Here is a 27,329-nt window from a genome sequence, read left to right on the forward strand (position 1 = left end):
AGTTTTATGACTGTACAAAGTTCCTACTGTGCGCTAGGTCAGGTTCAGGCTTGGCCCTTATGTATGTGAATCTTCCTGGCCACAGGGAGAGGAGGGATGTGATTGTACCCATTTTGCAGGCAAGAAGAATGAGGCTCAGAGGTTCGGTGGGGTTTGAACCAGAGGCCATGGGACATCTTGACAACCCAGGCTCAGCCTGGGGGCCAGCCCAGGCCAGGACTGGCAGGAGGCAGGGGCACACTCAGTGCCCCACTGGGGCTTACGCCAGCTCCGGCCTGCCCTGGGGCAGCAGATAAGTCTTATCAGATGGAGGAGACTGTGGCTGTTGGCTCCGCGGTAACAGGCTGTCTTGGGATGGGGGGCGGGGCTCGGGGGGCCACCCAGGGACAGTGGCCTCAACTTATTGCCCGCCATGCTGCTTTGGAGGCGGGAAACAAGTGGGACCCAGGGTTGGTTTCTCTGCAGGTTCTTGAGGAGTGGGATAGGGTGGGGGAAGGGAAGAACTGAAGGGATAGAGAAGGGAGAGGGGCAGAGAGCAAGAGACAGAGAGAGACAGAAAGAGATGGAAATGGGAAGACACAGAAAAAGTGACACAGCTGGAAGGAGGCAGAGAGGGGCACAGAAAGAAAGGCAAGACAGAGAAGAGAGAGAGAGACACCAAGAGAGCCAAAACAGTGAGGGAGACGCAAAGAGAAGGAGACATAGAGAAGGACAGAAGGCAAAAGATATGGCCTGAAAGCAACAGAGGCCAAGGACACAGGTAGAGAAACTGAGAAGGGAGACAAAGATGATGTTATAGAGAGGGAGACAGAGACAGAGAGGTATGCACAGAGTCTGAGAGGAAGTCCATGAGACCCCAGGTGTCAGGCTGGGGTATACCCTGGGCAGGTGGTGCTGGTGTGGGTGGGACAGGGTTGACGTGACCCCTGTGATCTGTGGCTCTACCCTCAACTTGCTGAGAGGGACCTCCGGAACTTCTGCACCTCAGTCCCTACCTTTCTGCCCTTCCTCCCTCCCCCAAATAGTAACAACAGTGACAACAACCAGTGTCTCATGCTGACATAGACCCCAGGCCAGTCCTGTTCTGAGCACTTTGTCCATGTAAAATCAATGGATGCACATGTACACAGTAGGTGTCCAACTTGGGACCCACAGCTTGGGTAAGTTGTGTCCAACTTACCCCATAGAGCAGGGGTGAGACTACCCAGTTGTGGCCCCAGGACTCCACAGGACAGAGCACTCTCCTGACCATCCATTCTACAGATGGGGAGACTGAGACCTGCCAAGGGCACAGGGCAGTGATGCACCCCTGGGCCCATTGGGCCTGCTCACCCACTGGCTACCCCACATGGAGCTTGCCATCCCCATCCTGCCTCCACGGGCTTCATTGTCCTTATAAGCAAAATTGGAGGTTAGAGGAGGAAAGAGAACAGGGCTATGACTTTGCATTTATTGAGCTCCCACTGTGTGCCACGTCCTGTCCTGAGCCTTCATGAGTAAGAAGGGGTATGAAGACCCCTGGGACTTAAGTGGCAATGCTTTCAGGACTTCCACTCTGGAGCCAACTTGCCCTCATTTATAGACTGCCCTAACCACCTACTGGCCATGTGGCCTTGGACGAGTTACTGGCCCCTCTGGACCTCAGTTCCTCATCTGTAGAGATGGGGTAATAATAGTGGCTACTCCCTATGGTGATTGGGACAGCTACATAAGATTTAATCCATTAAGTGATTTTAACTCACTTGAATCTGAAATCTCAATAAATGTTAGGTATTCTTATTTATTTACTGAGTGCCTACTGTATACAAGGGATAGTACTTGAACTTTTTTTTTTTTTAATCTTTTTTTTTTTAACATTTATTTTATTTTTGAGACACAGAGAGACAGAGCATGAATGGGGGAGGGTCAGAGAGAGGGAGACACAGAATCCGAAACAGGCTCCAGGCTCTGGGCTGTCAGCACAGAGCCCGACTCGGGGCCTGAACCCACGGACCGCGAGATCATGACCTGAGCCGAAGTCGGCCGCTTAACCGACTGAGCCACCCAGGTGCCCCAGTACTTGAACTTTTTTTACTAGCACTACTAATTCTAGTAATAATGCTGATAATATGCAACACCAATATCAATTTTAATTGATTGATATTTAATCCTAATTCTGATATTGATGTTAGCACTAATGCTAATCTTAATAGTGGTAGTAATACCAATTTTAAATCTAATAATTATTATTCCTATTCTAGCCACAGCCATACGAATACTAATTCTGATACAAATACTTCTCTTAGCACTAATACAGTAATAACAACAGTATTGTTGGCTGAACCTCCCCAGGCACTGTGCGAAATGCTCTCCATGCCTAATTTTATCCCATTCTCACCAGGTCCTGGTGGTATAAGTGCATACAATTGCCCGCATCTTCCAGATTGGGAGTAGGCTCAGAGAATGAAGATGTTTGTCCGAGGCCCTGTGTTCTTGTCTCAACTCTGACACTGATTTGCTGTGTGATTCCTGGGCTGGCCACCCTCTAAGCCTCAGTTTCTTTGCCTGGATAATGGGTACAATCATAGAACCCACAGCGAATGTTGTCGAGGGGCCACTCAACACAGGTCCTGCCTGGCACACCATAAGTGACAAACTCTGTAATGGTAATTCTTCTCATTGTTATTTTCATTAGAAACAGCAGTTGCAGTATTGGGAGCAAGGTAGGGAAATCTGTCCTCCTCAGGAAGGACAGGCTGGAGGCACATCTCAGACAAGAGTTTGGCCACTGGACGCAGCCTATTTCTTCATAACTGGAGCAGAGAAAGGGCTTAGGAAGGGAAGTAAAGGGTGGGGAGTGGGGGCCTCAGAGCCCTGCCTCCATCAAGAACCAGAAACCCTGAGGCTCTGAGGCCAAGCTTCACCCCATTCCCTCCCCCATCCCCGTGGAGGGGGCACAGGCCCAGAAGTCTGTGGGCGACAGTTCAGTCAGCAGGGAGGCAGCTGGGAGTGGGCAGATAAGGGAATCGGCAGGGCCAGGCCAGGCTTTGGGAGAGACCCACAAGGGTGGGGGTGGGGGTGGGGTGTCCAGGCCAAGCGTCCTCTCTGTCAGGCCTCCATTTAAGACTCAGCTCCAACATCCTCTCTTCCTAAAAGGCTTCCTTGACTGATTCCCTTCTTCCTGGCATCTTCTAGAGCTTTCTCTGTGCCCATAGTATGTGGACTATTTGTGCCTCTTCCAGACTGGAATCCACCAGGGCAGGGGCAGAACCTAAGTCTCCTTGGTGTCAGTAGTGCAGAGAGGAAACATCAAAGCCTGGCTGAGGAGTCAAATGTTTGTCTCAGAACCGAACTGTTGTTTTTTTTTTCATTTTTCAAAAATGTTTGTTATTTGAGAGAGCACGTGCAAGCTGGGGAGAGACAGAGAGAGAGACAAAAGATATGAAGCAGGCTCTGCGCTGATATCAGAGAGCCTAACGTGGGGCTCAAACTTACGAACATGCGAGATCATGACCTGAGCCAAAGTCAGGCACTCAACCAACTAAGCCACCCAGATGCCCGTTTCATTTTTTTAAGAGAAAAGTATAAAGGATACTTTAACAACCATTCACCCTTGTCAGACATTAGTATTCTGCTCCATTTGTTTCAGATACTTTTAAAAGAAATATGTTATTACAGATACAGTTAAAGTTCTTACACAAATTCTATTTTCCTTTCTCCTTCCACTACCTTGAGTTTGGTGTTTATCTTCCTCATGTATATTTTTATTCTATTACTCCATACGTATGTATCCATAAACAGCATACAACAGTGGGGTTTTTGGCTTGTTTTTGAACTTCATATAAATGGAACCATATAGTTATGTTTCTTTTGTTCTACTTAATGTTTGTGACATTCATCCACATTGTTGTATGTATTAATAGTTAATTCTTTTTTATTGAGATGTAATTCACATACCACAAAATTCACCCTTTTACTTATTTATGTACTTATTTTTAAGTATTCTGAGAGAGAGAGTGCATATGCACGTGTGAGCAGGGGAGAGGCAGATAGAAGGAGAGAGAGAAATCTCAAGCAGACTCTGTGCTGTCAGCATGGAGCCTGACGTGGGGCTCGATGCCATGAACCATGAGATCATGACCTGAGCTGAAATCAAGAGTTGGACGCTCAACCAACTGAGCCACCCAGGTACCCCAGAAGTCACCCTTTTAAAGGGTGCATTTCAGTGGTTAGTACAGTCACAAGGTTATACAACTACTACCACTGTCTACTTCCAGAACATTTTCATCATCCCCAAAACAATCCTGTACCTATCAGCAGGCATTCCTCATAATATTGTCTGTCTCCCCTCAATCCCTGGAAACCACTAATCTACTTTCTGTCTCATAGATTTGCCTATACTGGACTTGGAATCATATGTGGCTTTTTGTGACTGACTTCTTTCACTTTGCATAAAGTGTCCAAGGTTCATTCATGTTGTAGCATAGATCAAAACTTCATTCCTTTTTATGGCTGAATAATATTTCATTGTATGAACATTCTACATTTTGCTTGTCCATTTGTCTAATAAGTTGACAATTTTGGGGATCGTGAATAATGCTGCTATAAACATTCATGTTAAAGTTTTTACGTGGACGTATATTTTCAGTTCTCTTGGGTATATATCTAGGAATGGAGTTGTGGGGCCATACGGCAGTTCTGTGTTTAACTTTTTGAGAAATTGCAGAAGGATTCTCCACAGCAGTTGTATGAGGATTCTAATTTATCGACATCTTCTCCAAAACTTGGTATTGTTTCTCTTTTTTTACATTTTTAATTTTTTTTTTTTTTTTGGAGAGAGGGTGCAAATGATCGAGGAGCAGAGAGAGAGAGAAAGAGAGAGAGAGAGAGAGAGAGAAAATCCCACAAGGGGCAGAGAGTGGGAAGAAGAGAGAAGTGGGGCTCACCTGAAGTGAAGCTCAAGCTCACCCAAAGCAGGGCTCATTCTCACCCAAATCAGGGCATGAGCTCACCTGAAGCAGAGAACAAGCTCACCCAAAGGGGGGCTCAAGCTCACCTGATGCAGGACTTGAACTCACGAACCGTGAGATCATGACCTGAGCCAAAGCCAGATGCTTATCTGAGCAGGTGCCCCCTCTTTTTTTTAAGTTTATTTATCTTGAGAGAAAGAGAAAGAGAGAGCAGGGGGAGGAACAGAGAGAGAGGGAGAGAGAATTCCAAGTGGGCTCTGCGCTATGGGGCTCAAACTTACAAACTGCAAGATCATGACTTGAGCCCAAATCAAGAGTTTGACACTTAACCAACTGAGCCACCCAAGCACCCCATATATTGTTTCTCTTTTTGATTCTGGTCATCCCAGTTGGTGTGATGTGACATCTCATTGTGTTTTTGGTTTGATGTCCCTAATGACTAATGATGTTGAGCATCTTCTCATGTACTTGTTGGACATCTGTAGGTCTTCCATAGAGAAATATCTATTTAGATCCTTTGCCCATTTTTAATTGGGTTATCTTTTTATTGTCGAGTAGTATGAGTTCTTTATATATTCTAGATGCTAGTCCCTTATCAGATATGTGATTTGAAAATATTTTCTCCAATTGTTGGGTTGCTCTTTTACTTTCTTTTGCTCCTTGAAGTGCAAAAGCTTTTAGTTTTCATGAAGTCCAATTTATCTAGTTTTTCTTTGGTTGCTTATGTGTTAGGTGTCATATCTAAGAAACCATTGCCTAGTCCAAGGTCACAAAGATTTATGCATGTTTTCTTCTAAAAGTTTTATAGTTTTAGCTCTTACATTCATGTCTTCTCTTTATTTTGGTTAATTTTTATATATGGTGTGAAATAGAGGTCCAGTTTCATTCTTTTCCATGTGGATATCCAGTTGTCCCAACACCATTTGTGGAAAAGATTGTTCTTTCCCCATTGAATTGTCTAGGCACGCTTGTCAGAAATCAGTTGCCCATAATGTATGAGTTTATTTCTGGACTCTCAATTCTATTCCATTGACTTATATATCTTTTTTTTTAAGTTTATTTATTTTGAGAGAGACTGAGACAGCATGAGTAGGGGAGGGGCAGAGAGAGAAGGAGAGAGAGAATCCCAAGCAGACTCCACGCTGCCAGCACAGAGCCTGACACGGGGCTCAAACCCATGAAACCATGAGATCATGACCTGAGCCAAAACCAAGAGTTGGATGCTCAACCAACTGAGCAACCCAGGTGCCCCATTTATTTATCTGTTTTTATGCCAGTACCAACATCACCTTGATCACTATAGCCGTGTAGTACATTTTTAAATCGGAAACTGTGAGTCCTCCAAATGTGTTTTTCTTTTACGAGATTGTTGTAGCCATTCTCGGTCCATACCATTTTCATATGAATTTTAGGATCAGTTTGTCGCAAGCTTGGATTCTGATATGAATGGCACTAAACCTGTAGATCAGTTTGGTGAGTATCGCCATATTAATGCTATAAAGTCTCCAATCCATTAATTTATGATATATTTTCATTTATTTAAGTCTTATTTAATTTTTTAATGTTTATTTGTTTTTGAGAGAGAGAGAGAGCAAGCAGGGGAGGGGCAGAGAGAGAGGATCTGAAGCAGGCTCCGCACTGACAGCAGAGAGTCCATTGTAGGGCTCGAATCCGCAAACCGTGAGATCATGACCTGAGCCAAAGCTGGTCACTTAACTGATTGAACCACCCAGGCACCTCAGTGTTATTTAATTTCTTTCAACAGTGTTTTATGGTTTTTAAGTATACAAGTCTTATCCATCTTTTGTTAAATTTATTACTAAGTAGTTTATTCTTTTTTATGCTATTGTAAATGGAATTGTTTTCTTCATTTTTGGATTGTTCGTTGCAAGTATATAGAAATATGATTAAATCTTGTATGATCTAGTATCCTGCAACCTTGCTGGGCTCATATATACATAAAACGTAGTCTCACATATATATGTAATGGTTTTGTTGTGGGTTCCTTAAGATTTTCTCTGTATAAGATCATGTCACCTGCAAATACTGATAGTTTTACTTCTTTTTTTTTTCCCAATCTGGATGCTTTTTATTTCTTTTTCTTGCCTAATTGCCCTGACTAGGACCTCCAGTATGTTGTTGAATAGAAGTGGTGAGAAGGGACATCTTTGTCTTGTTCCTGATCTCTTAAGAGAAAGTTTTTAGTCTTTCATCATGAAGTATGATATTAGCTATAGGTTTTTTGTAGATGCACTTTTTAAAAATTTCAGTGTAGTTTTTTTTTTTTTAAGTAATCTCTATATCCAACATGGGGCTTGAACTCACAACCCTGAGATCAAGAGTTGCATGCTCTACCGAGCCAGCCAGGCACCCCATTTTGTATACTCACTTTATCAGGTTGAGGAAGTTCTCATTTGTTCCTAGTTTGTTGAGTACTTTTATAAATGAAACGGTATTGAATTTTGTCAGATGCTTTTTCTGTATCTGTTGAGAAGATCATGTGGTTTTTGTCCTTTATTATTATGGTATGTTACATCGGTTTTCTTATGTTGAGCAAATCTTGCATTTCTTGGATCAATCCCACTTGGTTATGGTGTATAATCCTTCTTATATATTGCTGAATTCTATTTACTAGTATTTTGTTGAAGATTTTTGCATCTATATTCATAAGAGATACAGGTCTATAGTCTTCTTGTTGTGTTTGTGTCTGGTTTTGGTATTAGGTTAGTGCTGACCTCATAAGTTTATTCCCTTTTATGGCTGAGTAGTATTCCATGGAATGGATGTATCATGGTTTGTTTAACCATTCGTCTGTTGATGGACATTTGGATTGTTTCCAGACTTTTCTGTGTTACAGCACACCTGCAATTTACAAACTCATACTTCTCTGTCTGTGCACACACATGTGAAAGAGTTTCTCCGGGGCAGAGGATATCAGTCCATCTTTCCATTCATTCACCCACCCACCCATCTATCCATCCATTCATCTATGTACGTATTCATTCATTTACCCACCTGCCACCCACTCTCCCTCCCTTCCTCCCTCCTTTTCTCCTTCTTTCCCTCATTTCTATTTCCTTTCTTCCTTTCATAAGTCATCTATCTCCAGGCATATGACATCTGGGTCCAAGGCAAGCTGTCTTTTTTTTTAAGTTTATTTATTTATTTTAAGAGAGCAAGAGAGCATGCAAGTGAGAGCAGGGGAGGGAGAGAGAGAGAATCCCAAGCAGACTCCTCTCTGTCAGTGCGGAGCCTTATGTGGGGCTCAAAACCACAAAATGAGATCATGACCTGAGCCGAAACCAAGAGCTGGATGCTTAACCAACTGAGCCACCCAGGCACCCCTCCCCCCGCTTTTAAGTTTATTTATGCAAGCTGTCTTTTAAAAATAGGCAGGAAGCGTGGCCCAGGCGGCCCTGGGTGCCTAGCTGCTGGGTGGCCTCTGGGTCTGGGTGGCCTCTGTAGCCTGGGGGTAGTAGTGCTGGAGGTGGCAACCAGCAGTGCCCCAGGGACCCTGTACCCTTGCCAGGCACCACAGCAGTAGGAGGGCCACTGGTTTCTGTACGACAGAGCAGCAGGTACAGTAGCCATGCCCTGCTCTCCTATGATGGGATCAACCATTAGAAGGTGCTAATCCCCTGCAAGAGATAATTTGAAAAATTTTGTTCTATAAGGACGGAGTGATGTTTCAGGTTGAATAAGCCACCAAGCAGTGCGCCAAGATCACCCTGATGGACCCCTGGGACCTTCTAGACATTCCTCAGAATGCCACCTTTGAGGACTAGTTGACGACTAGTTCTCCATAGGGGGCCCCAGGAGCAGATCAAGGTCCAAAAGTGGTCTGACAGAAAATCAGCTACATCATATGAAATCTGGGTTGGCATTTATGCAGTTAAAAATGGTTATCCTGTCCAGAAAGTCTTCACCAAAACTGTGATACTGTGCATGCAGTTTTTCAACATGCAGCTGGGCATTAAAGACCCCTGGGTGTTTACCCTGCTGAGCACCTGCCAGGTGGCCCAGCCAGAGAGGATGAGTGTGAACTGCACCTGGTAAGCCCATGAATGCAGAAGTGGCAGCATTGGGCATCATCCCCAGCTTGAGAGGGATTTGAGACTTGAGAAATGAGAAACGTCATTGGCGATAAATATCATAATTGAAGGAAGATAAACATTGATGTGGGGTTTTTTTTGTATGTATGATTTTGACTACTCAAGCTACGTATACAGAATGGGGTGGAATGGAGAATGTGTAGTAATATGAACAGAAGAGATAGCTAAGATGGAGATTGCAGACGTTTGTATAGTTTGTGTGGGTGCTGTGCTTTCTGCATGTGCAGGTGTATCTAAGTGTGGTGGCACACGTGGGGTGAGCATCAGCACAAGCAGTTTGCCTTGGCAGGGAGGAGGGTCTCATTACTGACATTGCTGAGAATTGCTGAATTGCTGCCCTGTGGTGATAATAAAATGCAGAATGATTTTAGTCAGTTTTATTATTAATTTTTGAGTTCTCTGCAGATAATGGCCCCTTTATTGCCTGTGCCAGGGTGGTGACAGTTTCCCCTGCCCTGTCTCCTGCTCCCTTGGCCACCGACAAAGTGATTCCTCAAAAATCTCTTCCAGACTTAAGAGCTTTGTGACATGATCTGATTGAGGTAAGTTTGGGGAGGAAATGAAAGGCTATAATACAGAGTAATTATTCCTCAAATAGAAACTTAAAAATGTTTATTTATTTTGAGAGTGAGAGAGCGCATGTGGGAGGGACAGAGAGAGGGAGAGAGAGAATCCCAAGCAGGCTCTGTCTGTGCTGTCAGTAGAGAACTCCATGCGGGGCTCCATCCCATGAACTGTGACATCATGACCTGAGCCGAAATCAAGAGTCAGATGCTTAATCAACAGAGCCACCCAGGTGCCCCTCAAAGAGACATTTTATTTTATTAAAATTTTTTAATGTTTATTTATTTAAATTTTTTATGTTTTTATTTTATTTTTGAGAGACAGGAGAGAACATGAGCAGGGGAGGGGCAGAGAGAGAGGGAGACACAGGATCTGAAGCAGGCTCCAGGATCTGAGCTGTTGGCACAGAGCCCGACACAGGGCTTGAACCCACGAATTGTGACATCATGACCTGAGCCAAAGTCAGACATTTAACAGACTGAGCCACCCAGGCGCCCCTCAGAGAGACATCTTAAACAAGAGGGTTTGAAAATCTTAATGTCTCTACGTAGGTAAGCATGAGCCACGTATGCTTCCTTTTTTCTATGCAAGAAGGTTGATATATGTGCTTAATCATCACAGACTTGTCAGGAGACCTAGAAAGGCAGATAGTATTCTAAAAATAGCATTGAACTGGAAGTCAGGAGACTGTTGTCTCCAAAGTCCAGGACTGGAATTCCCTTGTACTTGAACTCCTTTGATTAACTAAATGCACTATGCTTTCCCTCACCAGGGCCATCCTGGGACATTGTTTCACTGCCTCTTTATCTATGTAACTCCTGTGCATCCTTCCTAAGTCAGCTCACACTTGACCTTTGCAGAGCTGCTCCCAAACCTGGATTGGGTGCATCTTGTAGCTTGAGCATGCTGTTCTCACAATACTGATTAGACTGTGTGTTAATTTCTTTCTTATTGGACACCATTGCCCACTAGCCTGGCTATGAGCTCCTTGAGTACAGTTACCACGTTCTGTTTACTTTTACATGACCCGCACCAAGTAAGTGCCTGGCACATGGTCAGTGCCCTAAACATTTGTAGAGAATGCCAGCTTCTCTGGTCATTAGTTTACTCATCTGTGAGTGGGTTCCTGACTTCTAGGAAGACTCCTACTAACAAAATTTATTGTTCTAGATTCTTCTACTGTTGTGATTCATCTGGCTATCATCTATTACTAGGAGAAATGTGTGATATCTATATTATGCTGAAAATCTGTATTAGAATTTATGTTATCTTAATACGTATTTAATTGCCAAAATAAATAGTAAAAAATTAAAAACAGGCAGGAAGCCTGCTACAGCTTTTGGCAAAGCCTTTCACATGCTGAAACTCACATCCTTACACATCCTCTCTTTCGTTTGGGGGGCTCTTTGGGGGTTCACTCATAGGGTCTGGCTGAACCACCAGCTGGGAACTGTTTAGAGACTAGAGTCCACAAGACTAGAAGCTTGCTCACATCAAAAGACTGTCATACATGCTCCTTTATCCATCACTCATTCATTCAGGACGCTGTACTCTTTCCTTTTCCTCACTGCCTGCCTCATTTGCTGGGTAATCCTTGTTTCAGAACTCTAAATGTCTTTGGACCTCTTCTCTAGTTGACAGTTTCTCTTTTGGTGAACTTATCCAGTCTCTGTCTTCAGAGTATCTCCATTATCTAACCACCTTTTATCACCTCCCCTGCCGGCACCGGCACCACTTGCCTGGACCACTATAGTAGCCTCCCCCTCACAGTCCCCTGTTCCTGCCCTCGTACCTACAGCCTATTTTCTTCACAGCAGCCAGAGGGAGCCTGTTAAATCCTGTCAGATCATGGCCCTCCTCTGCTTATGACCCTTCCGTGGCTCCCCTGTCACTCAGAGTAAAAGCCAGAGTTCTCTCCGTGGCCCATGATACCCTACACAATCTGTCTCCCACCCCGTGTCTGACCTCACCTCCTGCTGCTCCCTGCTCCACTCACTGCTCACTTTGCACTGGCCTCACTGTTCCTCACGCACCAGGCACGTTCATGCTTCAGGGCCTTTGCATTGCCTGTTCTCTCTGCTTGTTATGCTCTTCCTCCAGCTATTGGTGCACCTCCTTCCCTCATCTTGGATCTGCATGCAAATGGCTTCTCAGTGAAGTTTCCCCCCACCATCCTATTACACGTTAGAAACTGCCCCAGCAATTTTTATCTGCATTCCCTCTTTTCCATGTTGTCTTTTGCTCCAAAGTATTTATCATCCTCTAATATACTTCATATTTCCCTTACTGTTTTTTTTAAGTAGGCCTCATGCCCAGCATGGAGCCCAACGTGGGGCTTGAAATCACAACCCTGAGATTAAGACCTGAGCTGAGATCAAGAGTCTCAGAGGCTTAACCAACTGAGCCACCCAGGCAGCCCTTCTTTACTTTTTTTTTAAAGTGTATTTATTTTGAGAGAGAGAGAATGCACACGAGTGGTGGGAGGGGCAGAGAGAGGGGGAGAGAGAATCCCAACAGGGTCTGTGCTGTCAGCATGAGCCCGTTGTGGGGCTCAATCTCCTGAGCCCTGAGATCATGACCTAAGCCAAAGTCAAGAGTTGGACATTAACCAACTGAGCCACCCAGGTGCCCCATATTTTCCTTACTTAATTTTATTTATTTTGTCTCTTCTACTAGAATGACAACTCCCCAAACCTAGGTATGCTTATCCTTTTTGTTCAACACTGTCTCCCCAATGTCTGGAACAGGGCCAAGCACAGAGTGGGTGCTCAATATGTGTTTATTAGTTGATTGAATGGATAGTGTTGGGAGGGGGAGGCAGAAACAGATGAAATTTGTCCCGGTCCTGTCTACTCTGTCAAGAGCTGAGCCTCAGTTAAGATGAATCTGGACCTACCAGATCCAAAGGTAGACAGCACCACATACCCTGGGGGTGAGATCAGGTAGGGCATTCCAGGAGGAGGTAGTATCACTTGGGGTGGTCCTTGAAGGTTCCATGGGACTCACAGAGATCTTGAGGTTCAGTGAAGCCTATGGGGTGGAGGACACAGGAAGCAGCACTTGGAAGGGATGAGGTGAATTCAAAAAGGATGGGAAAGGATGGGCTCACTAACAAGGACAGTCTGTCAGGGGCCCTGAATCCCAAGGGGATGACCCTGGATTTGGTCCTCAGAGATGTCATACCCTGGTCACTGACCCCCAAACAGCTCAGAGACCTCACACCCTGGACAAACATTCATACATAGCACTGAGACAATAATAATGAAGAGCTCATATTAATCGAAAGGTTGTTAATTTATTAGGGGAGCCTTGGATGGAGAACATTCAGACATGTAATTTTGGTCCCAAACCCAACTCAGGTCCCCCCAGTAGGAAGAATGAAGTGCCGAAGTCCTCAGTCCTTGGAGATCTCTGGGCTTGGGTGAGAGTTTGCAGGCAGAAAGGGAGAGGGAGACATCACAGGGAACAGAATGGCAGAGGGCCAGCCTCAATCATGAGGAGATATAGTTGGACACCTCAATCAGGTTTCTGTCAGGGTCTCGGAAGTAGATGGACATAATGGGTCCTTTGACCCCTGTTCTGGGGACTGGACCCTCCTCAATGGGGACATCACAAACCTGAAGTGGGAGGGGAAGACAAAAATCATTCATCACAGTCCATGTATGAGACCAAAATTCAATTCTTAGAAGACCCCTGATATCTTTCTGACTTCATCTCCTTCCATTCTCCCCTCCCTCACTCTGCTCTGGCCAATTACCAGCTGTGTGGCCTCGATCATGGTACCTAACTGCTCTGTACCTCAATTTCCTAACCTGTAAAATGGGGATGATAAAATGGTGCCTAATATTATCTAGTAAGTGGCAGAGCCAGAATTCAAACCCAGGTAGTCTGGGCAAAAGCCCATATTCTTAGCCCCTATGCTTTCCCCCACTTTATTTCCAAACCAGACTTTTTCACTGATATTTTCCAAAGAAAGAATATATGCAAGACCTTATTCTGTGTTCCCCAAAAGGAGAACCAATGCTTCCTTTACATTAAACCAATTTAAGTGTTAGAAAGACACCAAATTAAATATTCCCTCTTCAATCCTATTTCAATCCTCTTTTTCCTTTTTTTAAGTGTTTATTTTTGAGAGAGAGAGAGAAAGAGAATGAGTGGGGGAAGGGCAGAGAGAGAGGGAAACACAGAAGCAGGTTCCAGACTCTGAGCTGTCAGCACAGAGCCCAACACGGGGTTTGAACTCACAAACTGTGAGATCATGACCTGAGCTGAAGTTGGATGCTTAACCAACTGAGCCATCCAAACGCCCTGTTTGTTTGTTTGTTTGTTTGTTTTCCTTATTAAGTAATCTCTACACCCAGTGTGCGGCTTGAACTCAGGACCCCAAGGTCAAGAGTTGCATACTCTTCCTACCAAGCTAGCCAGGTAGGTGCCCCCTATTTCAATCCTTCTGATTCTATCAAGAAGAAAGTCTCTGGTGGATGCTACCAAGTCCTTAGCACCTCCCCAACCATTTGCCAAATCTCCCTTTGTAACATCAGGCCCAGAGGGTTCAGAGAAAGGGAGTGGATAGAATCTAATGACTGGTGTTTTTATAGCTGTTTTTGCAGTTAACTTCCCTTTGTGTCAAGATATAATGGTCTGTTCGTGTACTTGGTTGAACATTTGCTTTTTACATAAATGCGTTTATGTAAAAAGAATTTAGGTTTGTATTCTTTACAAGAGTGATGTAAATGTATTTGTTTACATGAAAAAATGATGTCAGGAAAAAGAACGAGCAAACGGTTGTATACAGGCATGATATGGATATGACAAAACCTGTTATGTCTGAAGTTTGAGGAACACCCAGCTGGGTCATGCATTCTGTTTTCAACATACCAGCAGCAGCTTCTCAAAAAGAATGGATGTCCAACTCACCTTGAGGTGCTGGACCATTTCCTCCAAAGGTACCTCTGTGATCAGACATATGTCCAGGGAGCCAGGAACTGGGTGAGCAGCTTTGGGTTCAAATTCCTTTCCCACCTCATGGAGGTTAAATTTCTGGTCTCCAAAACACAATGCTTTCTGGTCGCCCTATTTGGGAAGGAAGAACAACTGAGAACAACCTCCAAGGTTAAAAAAAAAAAAAAAGGTAAAATGGGGCTTTTAATTAAAAACAACCTCCCTGGGGCACCTGGGAGGCTCAGTAAGTTAAGCGTCTGATTGTTGATTTTGGCTCAGGTCATGATCTCGCAGTTTTTGAGTTCGAGCCCCACCTGGGGCTCTGAGCTGACAACACTCAACCTGCTTGGGATTCTCTGTCTCCCTCTCTCTGCCCCTCCCCTGCTTGCTCTCTATCTCTCTATCTTAAAAATAGAAAAAAAAATTTGTGCGGTGCCTGGGTGGCTCAGTTGGTTTTAGCATCCACCTTGGGCTCAGGTCATGATCTAGCAGTTTGTGAGTTCGAGCCCCATGTCAGGCTCGCTGCTGTCAGTACAGAGCCTGCTTCAGACCCTCTGTCCCCTTCTCTTTCTGCCCCTCCTCTACTTGTTCTCTCTCTCTCTCTCTCTCTCTCTCTCTCTCAAAAATAAATGAATAAACTTAATATTTTAAAAATTTTAGGGGCGCCTGGGTGGCTCAGTCAGTTGAGCGTCTGACTTCAGCTCAGGTCATGATCTCATGGTTCGTGGGTTCCTGCCCTGCATATAGCTCTGTGCTGTCAGTGTGTATCCCACTTCAGATCCTCTGCCCCCCCCCCCTCAAAAATGAATAAACATTTTTTTTTTAAAAACTGAACTCTCTACATCCAACATGGGGCTCAAACTCACAATCCTGAGATTAAGAGTCTCAAGCTCTACTGACTGAGCCAGCCAGGAGACCCATATATCTAAGAATGTTTTACTCTACACTCACCTTGATTAATAGTTTGGCTGGACATAGAATTCTAAGTTGAAATTTTCCCCTCAGAACCTTGAAATTTGGAGTGCCTAAGTGGCTCAGTTGGTTAAGCATCCAACTCTTGATTTTGGCTCAGGTCATGATCTCACGCCTCGTAAGTTTGAGCCCCATGTCAGGCTCTGTACTGACAGTGTGGAGCCTGCTTGGGATTCTCTCTCTCTGCCTCTGCCCTGCTCGCACATGATCTCTCTCTCTATCAAAATAAAGTTAAAAAAAAATCTTGAAATTGTTCTATTGTCTTCTGGTCTCTGATGTGACTCATGGGCAATCTGGTATCTGCATATTTCTTTTCCCTTTGTAGTTGAACTACTTTTCTTTTTTTTAATATAGTTTTAATTTTTTAAAATATTTATTGAGAGAGAGAGAGAGCAAGAGTGAGCACACAAGCAGGGGAGGCACAGAGAGAAGGAGAGAGAATCTCAAGTAGGCTCCACACAATCAGTGCAGAGCCCGATGCAGGGCCCGAACTCATGAACTGTGAGATCGTGACTTAAACTGAGATCAATAGTTGGACGCTTAACCGATTGAGCCATCTAGGTGCCCCTAACTACTTTTATTTTTAACTTCTTTGAAAGCTCTTAAGATATTCATTTCCACTTTGATGTTCTGTAACTTCCCAAGAACATATCTAAGTGTCAATGTGCTGGATACTCAGTTAACCCTTTCCACACAAAGACTGGAAAGTTCTCTTGCATTACTTTTATGGCAATTTCCTCCCTACCTTTTTCTCCATTCTGTCTCTGGAAGTTCCACTATTTAGAATTTGGAATCTCCTACATTGATCCTTTGCATTTTTCTCACAGATTTCCTCTGAGGTTGTTTTTTTTTTTTTTTTTTTTTGAGGGGAAGGGGGCTGAAAAATATTATAATCAAATTCTACTTCACTTGCAATTTGCATATGGGAAAGTGATTACCTTGAAAGTTGTGACTTCCATGCCCAGGATCTTGGAATAAAACATTGTGGTGTCTTTGATACTCTTTACTGTCATCACAATGTGGTCCAGTCTGTGGATAAGACATGGGGAAGGAGTCTGACTGCTGTTCCTCCATGACTTAAAAAAAAAATTCAAAAGAGATCACATTGCCACTGGTCACACCCAAATTTCCTGTTTCCTTCCCAGCTCCCCTCATCTCCACAATGACTATACTTCCTCCTCAACCCCATTTCCAGGGAAAAGTCCTGGGAAAAAACTTGAGGAGAGTCTTATCACCCATGTGTAGATTCACAAGAGTCTGCCATGATCATTCTCTACTGTTTTCTTATTCTCTTTCCCCTTCCAGAGGGCTAGAGATGAAGTTTAGGGAAGTGGAGACCAAGACAAAACCCTCTCTTGTTGTCCCCAAGCTGGAATTCATATCTTTTGCAAGGAATGACAGGACACAGAGGAGCCCCAACCCCTAAAAGTACAAGCTCTCTGTTGGCCAGTTTTACTCAGTACCCTTTTTTCTCACTCCTCAGCTATGCCAGGACTGGAAGGGAGCATCTCAGATGAAATAAATGTTTCTAGGCATGTGTATTTCCAGACTCACCTTGATACCTAGTGGGAGGGCACACCTCCCCCCTTCTTACTTCCTGCCCTCAGCATACTTCCCACCTGATCTTTCTCTTGATTTGCATTCTTTAGTAATTTGTACATTTACACTACATGTGCTACAGGATTATAAGGTGCCTGTGGTCTGGCACTATAGCACAATATAGTAGTTAATAGAACAGATTTGGGGAGCCAGACTGATGTTTAATTAATCTTGCTGTGCCTTGGTTTCCCCTTCTGTAAAATGTACATGATTTTATATATATATATATATATATATATATATATATATATATATATATATACACACACACACACACACATATATACAATATATATTATGTATATATATTGTATATATATACATATATATACAAATATATATATGTTGTATATATATATACATATATATACAATTTTTTTAATGTTCACATAAAATGTTTAATGTTTTAATGTTCACAATAATCTTATATATATATATATTTTTAATGTTCACAATAATCTTATAAGATTATTGTGAACATTAAAAAAATTGTATTTTTAAGGGCTTAGAACAATGCCTGACACATAGCAACTGCTATAAGAGTCAACGCTGATGATGATGTTGTCATGGTCATCTTGTTAAATTTCAGATTCCCTTCCATGGCCCTTAGTCTCTACAGCCCCATCCATTTCTTTTGAACTCCAAGCTACATTGTCTTTTGCCTGTTCTCATAAGGGCAATCTTTGTATCTTTGGCCTCAGGGCCTTATGCATATCTAATGCATATGCTATTATCTGTCTCTAGGACTAGAATATAAGTTACATAAGGGTAGAGATTTCTCTCTGTTTTGTTCCCCACTGTGTCCCAAACAACTAGCAGATGTTCAGTAATATCTGTTAAATTAGTGGATATCTACTACAACAATTAGGCCCAGCGCCTAGCACAAAGTCTGACTTCTACTCCACTCTACTCTACTCTACTCTACTCTATTCCATTCCATTCCATTTTACCCTATACTATTATATTCATTCCATTCCACTGCGTTCCATTCTATTCAAACCATTACATTTTAAACAATTGATTTCACTGAGCCCCAACTTTAAAAAATGCTGTGCTGTTGTATTTTCATGAGTGGAAGAGGTGTTAGCAATGTTGCTGAGTTTTACTGTCCTGGTGGATACAGAGGATCCACAGGGACACAGAAGCAGTATAATGAGAAAATGACTGGCATTTGGGCTCCATTGAAAATAAAGTAGAATGCTAAAAACCTTTTAATGTCTGTAGGGTCTGTAATAGCACCCCCTTCTCATTTCTGATATTGGTAATTTATATTTTTTTCTGTTAAAAATTTGAGAGAAAACAGACATTACTAATATTTTATTAATCTGTTCAAAGAATGAATTTATGACCTTGTCAATTTTCTCCAATGTATGTCTGCTTTCTATTTTACCAGTTTCTGCTCTTTATAATTCCTTCCTTCCACTTTCATAAACGTAAATTTGCTGTTCCTTTTCTAGCTTCTTGATAAGGAAGCTCGGATCGTTGGTTTTCAGTTTTCCTCATCTCTGCATTTAGAACTGTAGATTACCCACTAAGCACAGCTTTAGCCATAACCCCCAATTTTGGCAGTCTATTGGAAATCAACTCAACCCATTCCTCCCATTTTCAGTGCCTGCCAGCTCACACTCACTCCCCAGATTCTGGTTTGCAGAGAAGGAACTCCATCCTCCCAAATTCAAGGATGAGCAGGGCTGGTTCTCTTAAGGACCCAGAAGAAGGCCAGTATGGTTTAGAATCCAAGAGTGAGGCATGAGTAGTAGGTGGAGAAGGCAAGGGCCAGATAGTTCAGGGTTGTTGAGGCGAGGTGAGGGAGGCTGGTTTATAAAAAGATCATCAGGACATAGTAATCATATAAGGCTTACTCTTTGCCAAGCCCTGTTCTAAGCACTACATGAAATGTAATCCATCTTATTCCCCACAGCAAATCTCTCTATATAATAGAGTGCCCAGAACACGATGTCCTCCCTCCTGCCTCCTCTTCTTCTACAGAATCCTCTACAAGGTCTCCTTCAGGGTGTCATGGGCCCCTGGAATTCTCCTGGCAAAGTTCAAAGTCAGTGCCCTGTTTTCTGGCCCCTTCCCACACTGCCCCATCTTGATGTTCCTGGCCAAACTGGCTCCCTGGAGCCACCATGAGGGAGCAAAGCAGTCATCCCTCAGCTCAGGGCCACTTGCGCAGACGTGTTGCAGTCTGACTGAGTTAGAACAGGGCCTTTCCATGTCCCTCTGCTGCCCTCTGCTTGTCTTTGAAAGAGGAAGAGAGAGGAGGACCGGGAAAATGGATGTCCACACTTCAGGATAGCCCACAGAGAAAGGAAACAGGTTACCAGGCCTGGGCTAGGCAATCCCCAGCTTTGGGGCAAACGCCTATGCTCCAGGCCCCTGGGATCACCCTACTCACCTGCTTCTCCAAAGTCCTGCCCCACATCCTGGCTGGCAGCCTGGAGGGCAGACGGCACAGCATGGCAGGCTAGGTGTCTTTGCCCTGGAGCCTCCAGACAACCCTTTGGCTCAGTGCCTAGAGATCAAGGGGCAGAAATGGGAGGGCCCCAGGCTGAGGACTGCTGGTGGTAACAGAGGTCGGCAGTACAAGAACTCTGATATAAAACTCAGGGCCGTGAAAGTAAAAGCTTAAGGTGTGACTTGGTCAGCTCAGGCCACCATAACAAAGCACCACAGACTGGGGGGCTTAAACAACAGAAATTAGTTTTCTCACAGTTCTGGAGGCCCAAAGTCTGTGATCAGGTGCTAGCAGGATCACATTATGGTAACATCTCTTCCTGGCTTGAAGAGGACCACCTTCTCTCTGTGTCCTCACATGGTGGAGAGAAAGAGCAGGCTCTGGTTTCTTATAAGGGCATCAATCCCATCATGAGGACCCCACCCTCATGACCTCATCTAACCCTAAACACCCCCCAAAGGCTTCACCTCTGAATACCATGACACTGGGGGTTAGGGCTTCAACATAAGGATTTGGGGGAACACAAACATTCGGTCCATAACAAGGTGTATGTGTAAGGGATTGCTTTGTAATAACACAGAAAAATCACCCATCCCAAGTATGGTGGGGGGATCTTTATTCTAGGGTGCGAGACCTCTGGTCTCCTTAGGCTTGTGTCCCCAGAATATGAGACCCCTGATCTATTTGGGAGTCAGAGTTTGTGTCCAGGGTGTGAAGTTAAAAGCTATCTGGGTTAAGATATGACCACTCTGGCTTATGGGTCTGTTTCTGAGCCGAGATCTCTAAGCTGTTAAGTGCTCTGTGTCCCAGGGTGCAATGTTTCTGAATTCTTTCAGGGTGTGAACTCTCAGGTTTTCCCCATCCCCAGTCATCCCTTACCATGCCCTCTCCCAACACTGCTGAGAGGGAACATTCATCAGTCCCACTGTTGTTTACCTTACCCTGAACTGAGTTCCCTGTGTGTGTGGGTGGTGGTGGTGGTGGTGGTTTATGTGTCTAGCTCCTGGGGCATGGGGCATGTGAGTTTGAGATTTTCCTAGGCACACCCCAGATATACCCCCCCCACACACACACACACAAGTTCTCTGTGCTATGCTTATTGACTTTAGCATATGATTTTCCCTTTATAATACATGAATATAGGTTTGCATAAAAAGTTTCAACAGTACATCAGTATATGGACTACAAGGACATCCTCCAGTCTCCAAAAATTACCACTGAGGACAGTTGCTGGTGTTTCCTTACACTGGCACACACGCGTCACCATAACCAGCCCCCACCTGCTTTTCTTTGTCAACAGCCTGTCCTGTGGAAGGCACACACTGGTCTCACTCATTCTGTCTCACACCCAGCGGGTGCTCTGTGGTAGAATATGAACCCCCAGCATTCATGTCACTCTGTGAAAGTCATTGGCTATATTATAGGTGGACATTTACAAGGTTGTCCCAATTGTTGGCTCCTACCAGCCTTGTGCACACAGCTCTGAAAATGTGCGTGCATGTTAGAGTTAGAAGTGGAATTGAGAGGTCAGAGGGTTCATTCATTCACCAAACACCTAATGAGTGCGTTCTGTGTACTGACTGCTGTTCTAGGTGCTGCGGTGACATTAAAGAACTAGATGGACAAATGTCCTTGCCCATATGGAGCTGACATTCTAGTTGGGGAGGAAGAGGGTGTAAAATGTTGATTTCCATAAATGTTTCACAAGATCCTGGAAGGTTTTACTCCCATTAATGGTGCCTTTACTGGCTTCCTCTCCACTACTCCCTGTGGGCTGGAGTCTGTGGCGGGAGGCTGGCTGTCTTGGTCTTTGCTCTCTACAAAATCTGCAGGGTCTGGGGCTGGGATGGTCTATTTGGGGATGTGGATATATATATATGTGTGTGGTTGGGGAGGAGGCTATGGGAATTGAATGGTCCACTGGAGAGAGTGAGGGGAAATAGGAATAGAAGAGGTCACTTGGTGGTGTGGGCCGGAGCTAGGGACACAATGATCCACTGAATTAGGTATGAACATCCACTCTCAGGTCACATCCACAGAGGGTGTGGGGAGTAGCAATGCTGAGGAATCCAGTACTGTCTTAGAATATACCATCGTGTGGACACCCTTCAGGTCACAGAGATAGTGGTGTGCATAATTCTGGAGTCACACAGAGTGGAGTGTGAACAGTCGTGGAGCCACATAGATAGGGGTGTGGCCACCACATGAGGTAGTATACTCTAGGGGGTGGACAGCCTTGGGTTACTCAGATGGGGGTCTGGGCAATCCAGAAGTCACACACCGTAGGGAGTGGTTACTCCTTGAATCATACACACTGAAGACTGCACACTCTTGAGGTCATGCAGAGTGGGTAGTAGACACTTCTGGGGTCAGATTGACTACCATGTTGACACTATAGTAGTCAAACAAAGTGGGAAGCAGATGGTCCTGGGGTCAAACAGATTTGCATATGGACACTTCTGGGGTCACACATGCTAGGGAGTAGACACTCCTGAGTCACCCAGACTGGCTAATAGACATTCACAGGGTCACACATGCCAGGGTGTGGACATTCCAGGGGTCAGATAGCAGAGTGGATTGTGGAGATTTTGGGGTCATTCAGACTGGGATGTGGGCACTCCTGGACTCAGCCTAAGGTGTAGACGACTATGAGGTAAGAATGAATGGGTGTGGACAGACATGATGTCACAAAGATGGGGGTTTGAACATTCCTGGAGTCACTCATGCTGGAGTGTGGACAGACATAGGGTCACTCAAGAGGTGTGAACACTCCAAGGGCTCTGTTACACACACTGGAGAGTGGAAATCTCTGGGGTCACACAGGGGGAGTTAGGGACTCTTTAAGTTAAAAACACTGGGAAATGGAGACTCCTAAAAGCACACATATTGTGGATTGGGCATTTTTTGTGTTACATAGATTGGGATGTGAACATCTACGGTGTTATACAGACTGAGGAGTAGACACTCCTGGGATTGTAGTGACTGAGGTAGGGACAGTTACCTGGTCAAATAAATGATGTGTTGGCACCCCTCAGGTCAGAAACTGAGGTGCAGACACTTCTGTGGTGACACAGAGTGATTGATGGATACTCCCTGGTATAGACTTAGGAGTGGACACTGCTGAGGTCAGACTATAGTGTGGATGGCCATGGGATCACACAAACCAGGATGTGAATTGTCTTGGGGTCACACAGACTGGGTGTGGACATCCCTGCAGTCACGCAAATGGATATTTGGACACTAATGGGGTCACACGGAAAGGAGAGCAGACTGTCATGGAATCACACATGCTGGGGACTTAACACTTCTGGAGTCACTCACATGAGGGTTTGAATACTCACTGTCATAGACTAAGGTGTGGACACTTTCGGTGTCACACAACTTGGGAGGTGGGCACTCCTGGGATTACACATACTGGTGTATGGACACAACTGTGGTCACACAGGTTGAGTTTTGGACACTGCTGGAGTTACACACACTGGGATGGGGACACCTCTGGCATCACACACACGGGTATGCACGTTCATGATGTCACACAGAATGAGAGGACGCTCCTGGGGTCACACAGATTGGGGAGGGAATGATGCTAGAGGTGTGCATTTGTTGACCCTGATTAAGGGGAGAAAGTTTAGGAGTGCCTGAGTGGCTCAGTTGGTTGAATGTCTGACTTCGGCTCAGGTCAGGATCTCACAGTTCTTGGGTTCAAACCATGCATCAGGCTGTGCTGACAGCTCAGAGCCTGGAGCCTGCTTTGGATTCTGTGTCCCTCTCTCTCTCAGCCCCTCTTCTGCTAGCACTCTGTCTCTAAAACCTGAATAAATGTTGGAAAAAAAGTTTTAGGGGCGACTGGGTGGCTCAGTCAGTTGGGCAACCGACTTTGGCTCAGGTCACGATCTCACGGTTCATTAGTTCCAGCCCCGCATCAAGCTCTGTGCTGACAGTCTGCTTCGGATTCTGTCTCCTTCTCTCTGTGCCCCTCCTCCGCTCGCACACTCTCTCTCAAAAACAAATCAACATTAAAAAAATTTGTTTTCAAAAGAAGAGAAAGATTAAGGTGCCTGGGTGGCTCAGTCGGTTGAGCGTCCGACTTCGGCTTGGGTCATGATCTCACGGTTCATGAGTTCGAGCCCCATGTCGGGCTCTGTGCTGACAGCTCAGAGCCTGGAGCTCAGATTGTGTGTCTCCCTCTCTCTCTGCTCCTAACCCACTTGCATTCTGTCTCTGTCTCTCTCAAAAATAAATAAACATTAAAAAAATAAAAAATAATAAAAAGAGGAGAAAGTTTGAATACCACCTGTTAAAAGTACTTAAACAAGGAGGCCATTAGACTGAGGTGGCTCTGATGCCTTCGTAGCCTCAGTAAAGCAAACCAAAACCTAAGCCAGAACTTGTATCCAAGAAATCGAAATTTAAGAACAACCAATTACAAATAGCCAAGTAGGCTTTCCCCTATAAGAGCAACCGCTTCAGCTATAACCAATCAAATAATCTCCCTTTGCTTCCAGTTTGTCCCATAAAAGACTTGCACCTGGCTCCTGTCCACTTCCTAACCACTTCCGGTTTGGCTCTGCCTAGTTCCAATTGACTTCTGCTCCAATAAAGTCCTGAAAATTTAAATGTGCCTCATCTTATCTTTTAACACACCTGAGCCATGCACAGGACAAGCTCTAGAATGTGGGCCTCACTATTAATTGCCTTGGAAGACCCCAAAGACAGACTCTTTTCAGGGGTGTTGTGGATGCCTGAGGAAGAGAAATATCTATAATCTGTTGCTTGGAAGGTCTGCAGTGCCTATGACCTAGAGTTTCTCATTTCTCTTCAGAGTTGATCTTACTCAGTTTCCTTACCTGTGAAAGGGGGATCATTTGTGTCCCATCTCCTTTGCCAAGACAGTTTTAGGGTGAAGTTCTTAAGCTGAAACTGTTTTTTTTTTTAACATTTCTTTATTTTTGAGAGACAGAGAGAGGCAGAGACAGATCTCTGAGAGACAGAGATCCCCAGATCATGAGCGGGGGAGGGGCAGAGAGAGAGATACACACTCACACAGAACCCGAAGCAGGCCCCAAGCTCCGAGCTGTCAGCACAGAGCCCAATGCAGGGCTCAAACCCATGAACCGTGAGATCATGACCCGAGCTGAAGTCGGAAGCTTAACCCACTGAGCCACCCAGGTGCCCTGAAACCACTTTGTAAAATAAAGCACCAGGCCTAGGACTCTTCCTAAAATTCAAGGCAGTGAGCTGGCAGGTCAAGGTGGTATGGGGCAAGGAGCTGGGAGAGTGGACACCTAGTTTGTAATCATGGATCTGTGTCACCTTGAGCAAGTCACATGCCTGTACTGATCCTCAAGTTTCTTGGAGATAGTGCCCATCTGACAGCGTGTCACAGTGACAGCTGGTTGTCCCCAAATGTTATGCTTCATCTGCCCAAATGTTGAGTTGTTGCAAATCGCTGCCTAACCAGAAATTACATGACATTTCCCACACACACACCCCCTTGCACCTGGGTGGGGCTACGTGACCAGTCCTCCCAAATGACTTGAGCTAAAATGATGTGTGTCCTTCAGAAACAGCGGTGCTCTCTCCATTTGCTCTTGGTCCATCTTTTAGAGGTCTACAGCTCCAGCAGAGAGTGAAACCACTGACATTGTGGCATTGGTCCATTATTGAAGAATGAATTCCTGCATACACGTGTAGTGTCGTGTGGATCAAATCCTCTGCAGAAATGGGCTCTGTAAGCTGAGGACCTCATGGGCGGGGAAATACTCTCCCAGGAGGGCCTCCTGGCTTCTAAGAGCTGGTCTTCCTTCTTTTACAGCAGGCAGAGCTCTGGCCAGGGTGAAGGGGCTGGGAGGACATCACCTGCACCTCCAAGCTGGCACTGGCTCCACTGCAGGGGGCCCTGGATGTGGAGCCCTGTTCTTCAGAGATCTACAGGAGAATGAGGCTCTGTCGCTCTGTGGCTTGGCGTGGCTTTATTTTTATTTTTTTAATTTAGTTTTTATTTTTTCAAAATGTTTATTTATTTATTTATTTTGAGAGACTGAGAGAGGGCATGAGCAGGGGAGGGGCGGCGAGAATCCCAACGCGGGCTCGATCCCCATGAACCATGAGATCGTGACCTGAACTGAAATCAAGAGTTGGACGCTTAACCGACTGAACCACCCAAGTGCCCCGTTGGCGTGGCTTTAATAAGGGGCTTCAGGGTACATCAAGTGTTGGTATAATTCACCTACTCCTTTCCGTAGATGGATTAAAGATAGCTCTGATTTCACTAAATGTCTCCAATAGAGGATTTCTTTTTCTCCTTAGGTTGTGGCACCTGCTGCTGAGTGACTGAGACCCAACATGCTTCCTCCCTGCTCACCACTCGTCCAAGCACTTCTCCCAGGACAAAGCCCCAGAAGAACCAGTGGGGCAGCAGCCAGGGCTTCCCAACCATGGCCACGTTCAGGGCCATTTGATGTTCCTACAAACATAGGCCCGTGCAATGTGCTGCGGCAGTGTTTGCTTAGGAAGTATACTTTTACCCCCAAGGAAAATGCTTGCCTTTCCACCAGGTCCAGTTTGTGAGGACTTCAGGGAAGACATTTAAACCACATAGGCTCTGTGGCTCAGTTTCCTTGTTCGTAAAAATGGTGTGCTATGACCTAACCTGGCTGTCCCAAAAGGTAGTTAAGAGATTATGTGGAAAGGGTCTTTCTCAGGCATTCTTCCCCCTGTAATGAACAGAAAGCTCTGCCAGAGTGCCTTCCAGTGAGAGGGGTTTATTTTTTCCCATTACCAGGAAATTTGAGATTGACAGTCTCAGGTTCAATAATATTGTAAGAGGAGTCAAAGTTTCCTTCACTTTTCATCACGACCATCTTTAAGCCTGCTGGCTTTTTTCTTCATGTTTCTTGCCTCATGGTCCCAAAATGGCTGCTGTACTTCTAGATGTCACATCTGCATCCAATGCAGGAAAAAGAGATCAGAACAAAGGCTTTCTCCTAATGAGGCATTGTCTTTTTATTTGGTGTGGACAGCCCTCCCTATAGAATATCCCTTATATCTCATTAGCCAAAACTGCACCAGGTTCCCTCCACAGTTTGTCACTATCCAAAGGAAGCAAAATTGCTATGACTGGTTTAAACCAATCATAATCCATCCCCTTGGTCCAGGGGAGGGACTTATGCTCCTTAAGAACAGGGGACCTCCACTTACCACCTGAAGAAATTGGGGATGGAGTAGTGGAAAGGGAGGGGATGGGGGTAAGGATTATAGGGAGGCAGTGGAAAACATTGGCTATAGAACCACAGAACTGGAGGCAAGGTGAGTTGAGTTCTAGCCCTTGCTTTGCATTGGAGCTGCTGTGTGGTTTGTGTTCTGTCCCTTGCCCTCTCTGGGCCTGTTGCTTCTTTGGTACAGAAGGAGTTGAGCTCAGTGGTCTCAAAATACACTCTAAATGTTGGCGGCCCTGTGGCCTTGACCTGGACGTGGGGTCTAGGCTGTGGAACCTAGCAACATGACAGGGAAGGCCCACTGAGTCTTGAAGGGGGGAGGTCCAAAGGCTACTTGACTCAAGTCTCCTACCAATGGCTGGGGGCAAAAATCTCTCTTCCCTCTGTGATCAAGGTCATTTTAGTTGTCTTTGAAGTTACTCTGAGTGTTTACAAGGGACTCCTTGTAAGACAGAGCAGGGGCCCACATCTAGGTCCAGTTTCTAGTCTTAGCTCTGTTGCTGATGTCATTCTG

At 44.9% G+C, this 27,329-nt stretch overlaps 1 protein-coding gene and 1 pseudogene across 1 annotated transcript; one reads left to right on the forward strand and one right to left on the reverse strand.

Moving 5' to 3' along the window:
- Positions 1-306: 306 nt before the first annotated feature.
- On the forward strand, positions 307-26,588 carry LOC109248128 (mammalian ependymin-related protein 1-like; annotated as a pseudogene).
- On the reverse strand, positions 12,907-19,633 carry GLOD5 (glyoxalase domain containing 5). Its single transcript, XM_019417408.2, has 4 exons — positions 19,539-19,633; positions 16,477-16,614; positions 14,543-14,698; positions 12,907-13,242 (listed from the first exon to the last, which is right to left on the reverse strand). Exons 1-4 carry the CDS (start codon positions 19,599-19,601, stop codon positions 13,117-13,119), a joined length of 483 nt encoding a protein of 160 aa, XP_019272953.1. The 5' UTR covers positions 19,602-19,633; the 3' UTR covers positions 12,907-13,116.
- Positions 26,589-27,329: the final 741 nt, after the last annotated feature.

This window comes from Panthera pardus, unplaced genomic scaffold, assembly GCF_024362965.1.
Source record: "Panthera pardus isolate Hobbes unplaced genomic scaffold, ASM2436296v1 HiC_scaffold_27, whole genome shotgun sequence".
Taxonomy (NCBI): domain Eukaryota; kingdom Metazoa; phylum Chordata; class Mammalia; order Carnivora; family Felidae; genus Panthera; species Panthera pardus.